Source organism: Sinocyclocheilus grahami, unplaced genomic scaffold (assembly GCF_001515645.1).
Source record: "Sinocyclocheilus grahami isolate Dianchi unplaced genomic scaffold, SAMN03320097.WGS_v1.1 scaffold64.1, whole genome shotgun sequence".
Taxonomy (NCBI): domain Eukaryota; kingdom Metazoa; phylum Chordata; class Actinopteri; order Cypriniformes; family Cyprinidae; genus Sinocyclocheilus; species Sinocyclocheilus grahami.
The window spans coordinates 1,964,648-1,972,626 of record NW_015505243.1 but is presented as its reverse complement, the minus strand read 5'-3'; the positions used below and the strand labels follow the sequence as shown (position 1 = coordinate 1,972,626).

The 7,979-nt window shown below is 39.7% G+C and overlaps 1 protein-coding gene across 1 annotated transcript; it reads right to left on the bottom strand.

Annotated features, from left to right (window-relative positions):
* Positions 1 to 1,091: 1,091 nt before the first annotated feature.
* LOC107584899 (serine/threonine-protein kinase pim-1-like) lies at positions 1,092 to 4,521 on the bottom strand. The gene is made up of 6 exons (XM_016271669.1): positions 4,149 to 4,521; positions 3,865 to 3,971; positions 3,676 to 3,726; positions 3,202 to 3,568; positions 2,223 to 2,399; positions 1,092 to 2,134 (listed from the first exon to the last, which is right to left on the bottom strand). The coding sequence occupies exons 1-6, from the start codon at positions 4,219 to 4,221 to the stop codon at positions 1,947 to 1,949; spliced, it is 963 nt and encodes a 320-aa protein (XP_016127155.1). The 5' UTR covers positions 4,222 to 4,521; the 3' UTR covers positions 1,092 to 1,946.
* Between the last annotated feature and the right edge of the window lie 3,458 nt (positions 4,522 to 7,979).

Here is a 7,979-nt window from a genome sequence, read left to right as displayed (position 1 = left end):
CTAAAACCTACAGATGTCTAATACTGGTTTAATAGAGTCAATGATTATATAATTTACACACAAACACACACATATATTAAAGACTATAAGCTTCAATATTTCAATATTTAATATTTAAGCTTTAATATATATTTTTTTCTTTTCACAATATAGTGATTCATCTCAGAGCTGGTTGTTTCTGGTTCACGGCTCAGAGGTTTTGAGTGAAACAATTCTTCTAAATGCTTATGGAATAAAATGAATGGGAAAAATACTGCTGGAACCAAGGCTGCTGAGCAAGTGGGCGTTCACATTCAAGCTTTATGTACAGCTCTTTGAACTTCTCAGGGAACGGTATCTTTATAATGCTATTTAAAGCATACTTGGCGCTACAAAAACATAGATAAAGTATATGCGGTTAGCCATGATCACATGTAGCCGGTTCAAAAGTCCAGTATTAAGAAATCTGGACCCCTGTGGTCCTAATCACCTCAGATTAAAGATACACTATCAATATAAAACGATAAGAACATTATTAAAGTTAGTTAAATGGATTTACAGCTAATTCCATCGCAATCTGTCCACTTCTCAGATGACAGTTCATAAGACCACCTACTGGTATTGCTATAGTGAATCGAACAATGCAATTCATACAAGGGAAACTAGAATGAATGTTAAAAAAATATTTATTGACAATTGTGTAAAAAAATAACTTTCTAAACATAATTTACATTGCTAAATCAGAAAAAAAAAAAACAGAGTTGCAATCATGCCTACTAAAGGTGAAAAAAAATAACATGTAAAATCACTCGTTCCTCAAACATTCATGAGGTCATTTCCTCCAACATATGCACAGCAGACAGTTTAAATTAGGTGACAAACACGACTTCAGACTGGTATGGTTTACCATCAGCAGTGCTCCATGCATCGAGAAACAGAAGTGCGTTCGAAGATTATTTACAACATATGTACATATCGTTCTCAAAAAAGGCTTTAAATATGGTAAAAATACATTTAAATAATTTGTGGGCCCTTCGGTGGTGGAATGAGAAAAACTTTGCAGAAAATCGCTTCTCTATAAATAAATAAATAAATACTTCCACTTCCATCTGTTTTTTTAAGACACTCCAATAAATATCATTTACACATAAGTCTTGTCATGGAATTGATTCATCTGACCGAGCTATTTACAATATAAACAAAAATAATATGCAGAAAATGTAGTCTTTGAAGTTGTAGTTGCATTGCTTTGTGCATCTGTGACAATGAGTGGTAGTTGTTGAGGGTTACTCAGTACAAAAGAAAGAGGAAAAAGAAACCGCGGTTTGAAAGAGTGAGGTAAGACTTTTCTTTCTGCAGAAGTTTGTGAGGTCGATTTGGTTACTCTCTCTGACGTATTAGAGTAAGACCGACAGTTACCTGCCTGAAGCGGGTTAAGTGGAAGCAAGAAAGGTTAAGGAGTACAGTGTTACAGTGGCTACTCAATTCAAGTATTTCCAAAAAAACAAAACCTTGATCTTGCACAGAAGGCACTAAAATTATTAAGCTCGGCTGATCTGCTTCCTAAAGGAACAGCCCTGACGTCGCACTAAAGCGTAGCAGATCGGCCCTCATCACAGCACGACTCCTCGCGGCCGCTGCGTCGGTCATCCCCGAGCTCCTCCCACTGGCTGAGATGGGCTTCTCAATCTACCAGTGTCCAACTGCAGTGTTGACAGTCATTTGGTTACTACGAACCAGACTTACGGGACCCTGAGCCACAGGGGGGCAGGAGACGAGAGATAACAGATCTCACTAAAAGGTGGACCTCTCCCCTTTTTTTGGCCTAGCCTTGAACTCCCACCTAGCAGCAATGCTCAAAACAAAAGAATAACACGTGTTTTTTTTTTTTGCACTGCTCAGTCCGCAGGTCCCCTGGGTAGTTTGCTGCTGTAATGGAAAGTCTCTATGTATGCATTCAGACAGAGTCATTTGCACACAGTGACTGCCGGGAAAGCAGCGGGCTGATGCTCGTGGTTGATGCTGTGCAGTCTGATCTCAGCGTTGTCCGTAGGGGGCGCCGTGTTCTGCATCCAAGGGTGGTTGATTATGTCCTCGAAAGACGGGCGTTCTGCAGGGCGGAGGGCCAGGCACCACTTGATAAGCTGCTGGCACTCTGTAAAACAACAGGATGTGTGATTATAGCATTGCAGTAAACGCATAAACCTCTAAGAAGGTGGCGTCATGTGATCTGTGAGTCTTACCTGCTGAGATTCTCCGCCTGAACAGCACCTGCCCACGTACGATCTCTTCGTCCTGCTCGAATGGGATGTCCCCACAAACCATGTCGTACAGCAGGATGCCCAGAGACCACACGGTCGCAGATCTACCGTGGTAGCGATGAAATTTGATCCACTCTGGTGGACTGTAAACACGTGTACCTGAATAGAGAACAGAAAACAGAAAAATGCATTTAATTGTATGATTCTGCAACACTGAAACACAGAAATGCAAGAAAGCTGCATATAACTCTTCATTTTAGTAACTGACAAAACAAGACACTAAACCAAACACTGTAGTAAAAGGTGTGTCGTGTTTGAACATTACTGCTATGGCTCAACATTAATGTGCTCGGGAGTGTGACAGCAGGCGCACGCATGTGGAGAAACGGGTTGCCATGTGACTTGTGTTTACAAACTTTGAGTTGTAATAATTCCATTTCCCACCGGCGGGGGCGCCAAACCCACAACCCAGCAAAATGCCTTTTCTCCAAAGCAACATTATACAAAAATAAACGAATCTTCATGCCGACCGATTTATTAAGCTTGGCATGGGTAAAGGGGGCGAAAGGGGGTCATAATACACATTCATCAACCGACTCATGCCAGATATGTTTGATAAATTCGTTTTAAAATGTAAAAACATCGCTTCGATATATAAACATACACCCTTTTTAGAGCTTGACAGGATTCCCAAACATTACAACCATCGGATTTCAATGTTTAAACGTATTTAAAAACACATTAAGCAATTTATAGCCTATAGTTTTGTTTTGCTTATATACTTTTCCACTCACAAAGCCATACTAATATTTAAGATTTTTTTTTATTTTTATAAATATTTATATCGACGACACAAGTTTCCATGAGGCCAGATAAGCACGTGTTTTAATCTTCCCCGACCACGCCACGTTTTCGGTGACCGTGGGAACCCTGGCTTGAAGGTCATGCAAATGTCTCTTACCGTCGAAATCGGTGTAGACGGTGTCTTTGAGTAATGCCCCCGATCCAAAGTCGATGAGCTTCAGATCACCGGTTCGTAGATCGATGAGAATATTCTCGTCCTTGATGTCACGGTGAACGACGCCGTTGTTGTGGCAATGACGCACCGCTTCCAGAACCTGGCGGAAAAAGTTCCTGGCGAGCTCCTCCGGTAACGCGCCCTTCTCCGTGATGAAATCAAACAAGTCCTTGACGGTCTCCGGTCTTTCCATGACGATAATGAAGCTGTCCGGTCGCTCGTACCAGTCCAGCATCTTGATCACGCCACGGAATCCGGTGCCGACCTTCTTTAACAGGACGATCTCCATCGGGACGCGCGCGCCATTGGGCTGGAAACGGAGGACGTGTTTGTTATAGTGACGCTGTCATATATTATTCATATGCGATATTTTAGACACAAATAATATGAATATAATCTATTCAATTAAGTACTCACCAGCTCTCCCCATTCAGTCACACGATCTTTAGCAACATGCTTGATGGCAACCTAGAAATGATAAATAAATGCATTATTAAGCAGTGAAGTGATATAGTATACACTATTTATATTTATGTTATACACACACGTTATGAATATTCTAAACGTTCACACTCATGTACAAAAATCCTCCATTGGGGAACCTACCGGCGCGCCATCGGCGGTCCTTAAACCCGCATACACCGTTCCGAAACCGCCGCTTCCCAGCACAGAGCCGACCTGATACACCTTCTCGAACGCCTCTTTCTCCTTAACTGTCGATAAAAGATGTGATAGCTTCATTAGAATTGATAAAAGACGTAAACTTGTATCATAATGGAAATCTGAGGCACGCTATTCCCAACACTCAAGTCTGCTGAAGTAAACGAGCCCAAGACCACAACACACACACACAAACAAACACACGCGCGCGGGAATAACCGTCCTCTAACCTTGAAGCTGGATTTTCGCCGGCATGTCCACGGTGGAAATGTGAGCAAATGTGTTTAATTTTGATAGAAGCATTCTATAATCCGAAATGCGAATTCTTCTTGAGGTGTATTCCAATGTTGAGGTCAAAATCCGTCGTGTATAGATGGATGTCGGGAAGGTCTACTTGAGGGATCCGGTCTAGAAGCCTGTAGAAATCCCTTCTCATCTAGGCTCGATGGGTATTGATTCTCAAGTCGAACTTTAATCGACCGCGCAAGGTCTATTCCAGTTTAGAATATGAAATAAAATAAATAAATGATTAATATAGCTTGAAGATAAATATTATCGTCTGAGGTGCGCGATGAACACAAATACCCGGCTTTCTAAATCGTGAGGGAGGGGCAAGAGCCGTTATATACACCAGTAGTAAAAGGGAGGGGTGGCTGCTCGTACGTCAACGGTGGCCCCGCCCACAAACACGATTCAGCCAATGACTAATACGCCTGCCTCTGCAGAAAAAGGTCAATCAAACATGAAAATAAAGGAAAACGTAGACGTGGCGGGAATCAAAACGCGCCAAATAGTCGAGGCTTTTTTTGAGGGCGTTTAGCCGGCGTGGGGCAGACAGAATGATTCACATGGCTGTGTGTGTGTGTGTATATATATATATATATATATAAAACAAAAGTCGCAGTTGCAGATTCGGAGTATTATTTCAGAGAAGTATGAAGAGTATTACAAAAATAGATGCATGCTTTATATATATGCAATCTTGTAAAATGATTGAAAAGATGCATATTATACATGTACATATATATACATATATAATATAAAAATATATTTTTAAGCATAGATAGATTTTGAAATTGTAACAGTATAATAGTCAATGTGCAACTTTAAAGTTTTCCTTGTATATAGCATTTCACGTGATGAAAGAGGAAGAGACAGCATTCACTTACATATTTAAAAAAAAATCTGCAGTGTAATGCAACCCACATTTTCCTTGTCTGTACATACAAATGCATCATCATCCCAAAGGACAGCTCTTTTGTCATCTATCATGTGAAGTAGGTTTACAAAGTGTACATGAAGACCGCATCTCAAATTAGCTTGCAAAGTTTTTTCTCCTCCTATTGGTGGGCAACAGGCTTTATTCAAAAGGAGAACAATGCCGGTCGCTATGGAAATGAGGCGCATACCAGGCATTCTTTCAAATTGGGTGGCCGGTTTTAAATTCGGCAGCAGGATGTGGGAAACTTGAGATAAAAGACTTGCAGACCCATCCCCATTGTCTCTTGTCCACTCTTTCCCGCGCAGATTATTGTTTGAATGGCACTTGCTCTCCCTGTCTTCTGTATTTCCCCCGCCCTTTGGATATATGCCTAAACATCAACATAAAAACTGATGTAAACCCATATTAGGGGGCTTTCACACCTGGAAACTTCATCTTTACTTATTGTATAGTTAAGTAGTAAAGACCATGTACAGTGCCCTCAAAGACCCATTTGAGACATATAGTAATCTGATCACTCAGACTCCCTCAGGAGGTGGTTTGAAACGCATACAAAGACGCAACTCATCCAAGTGTAAATGCATCTGCTGTTCAGGCCGCATATGTAAACTTTACTCCTACCAAACAAAAAACAGCATACAGAAGTTTGGGACACGTGGATGAGAGACATGGATGGAGCAACTAAAACAACTCAAAACATTAATTGACATATGGGCTGAAGAGGGTGTTTAACAGAGAATTTTGCTGCCTGTCATTAGCATCATCACGGAAGTTAACGGTGTTATATTTGCAAAAAAGCGTGGGAAGGTTGTATGTATATGCATTCTGCGGAGACGCATTTACATGGCCAAGCGTAAATAGAATGTGCATATCCAATTAGATAGCAATTGATCAAAACACATGAAGTGACCAAGTATTCATCTTATTTTTAACATATAACATGCACGGCCGTTTCTAAATTGAATGTTCAAGGCTTCCAGTGTCATTCACTTCCAGTTATTTTTTTTTAGCTGTTCAAAAAAGCTCATTATGCTGCTTGATATTGCCATCTGTTATATCTCATCATATTATTTTAATATGGTCATAATTAGAAACACACTGGTTTGTCTTGCAAACGGTTTTACTACTACACTTTGTTATTTTTCTAGTTGTTTACCTAGTACAGGGGTAGGCAAGTTCGGTCCTAGAGAGCCGTAGTCCTGCAGAGTTCAGCTCCAACTCTAATCAAACACACCTGAACAAGCTAATCAATGTCTTCAGGATTACTAAGGCTATAGGGAGGTGAGTTTTTTTTCAGGGTTGGAGCTGAACTCTGCAGGACTGCGGCTCTCTAGGACCGAACTTGCCTACCCCTGACCTAGTATAGCAGCGCTGTTCAAAAAAGCTCATTATGCTGCTTGATATTGCCAACTGTTATTTCTCATCATATTATTTTAATATTGTCATAATTAGAAACACACTGGTTTGTCTTGCAAACGGTTTTACTACTACACTTTGTTATTTTTCTAGTGGTTTACCTAGTACAGGGGTAGGCAAGTTCGGTCCTAGAGAGCCGTAGTCCTGCAGAGTTCAGCTCCAACTCTAATCAAACACACCTGAACAAGCTAATCAATGTCTTCAGGATTACTTAGGCTATAGGGAGGTGAGTTTTTTTTCAGGGTTGGAGCTGAACTCTGCAGGACTGCGGCTCTCTAGGACCGAACTTGCCTACCCCTGACCTAGTATAGCAGCTAATGAATTAGAAGTCTTGCACATTCAATAAAAATTGCTTACTTCTGTATTTAAATATAAGGTGGATATTGGCTCCAAATATATTTTAACACTTAGGGGCCATTTACACAACAACGTTTTCAGCCAAAAACTGGAAACTTGGAAAATGCATTTTGCCTGTTCATTTACACGACAACGGCATTTTGGGGACTGAAAATGCATATTTTTGAAAATGGTTTTAAAAACGCCACCGTTATCGTTTCCGTGTAAACACCCAATATGGGTATCTTTGAAAACGGTGACGCCATGCGTGTGCGTAGTATGTGTTAGGTATGTAGACATGAGCAGTACGTGTCGATTTTAAAGGCAAGTGCGAGCAAACACACACAACAATGGCGGAGTACATGGTACTGTTGTTGGTGCTCAAGAGTTTGCTAACGCTTCTTCAGCAAAGTGTGGATTTACTTCACCAATATTACAACCAACAGCGGAGATGCATCATATACAACATATAATCATCACTTCCCTTCAGGTACTGTTTACTAACAAGGTGACAGTGCCAGCTACTGGCCTGGCATACATAATACAGCGTTTTTGGGCATTTTCGCGGATATGTGTAATGCGAATCGTTTTGAAAACGTTGCCGTGTATACATGAAACTTTTTAAAAACGTAAGGGAAAAACTTTTCCGTTTTTAACTACATTGTTGTCGTGTAAACGTAGCCTTAATTCCCACTTAAAAATGCTAGTAAGAATGTCATTGTATTTAATTACTATCACACCATTTCTACTATATATGTATATTTAAATTAATTTTTTTATATATATATAAAAACTAGTTTGTAATTTAATGCAATGACATTCATACATTTTAAAGCATGACTTCAGTCTACAAATAAGAATTATTATTGTTAAATGAAAAACTTAAACAAAACGAAAATTAGAAGTGTTGCCTTTGCTACTAAATGAAATAAGTTAAAGCACTAAAATTACTAACTGAAAATAAATAAAACTAAAATCTAAAACTGAAATAAAAAATAAATAACTAAATAAGAACATAAATAAATAGTAAACAAAAACATAAAAAAATTAAAATATACAGGTGCATCTCAATAAATTAGAATGTCGT

Excerpts from the sequence above, each read along its gene's own strand:
- LOC107584899 (XM_016271669.1), bottom strand. The coding sequence starts at position 4,221 with ATGCTTCTATCAAAATTAAACACATTTGCTCACATTTCCACCGTGGAC. Across the intron at positions 3,727-3,864 it reads GGACCGCCGATGGCGCGCCG|GTTGCCATCAAGCATGTTGC; the intron begins GTAGGTTCCCCA and ends TATCATTTCTAG. Across the intron at positions 3,569-3,675 it reads TGACTGAATGGGGAGAGCTG|CCCAATGGCGCGCGCGTCCC; the intron begins GTGAGTACTTAA and ends CTCCGTTTCCAG.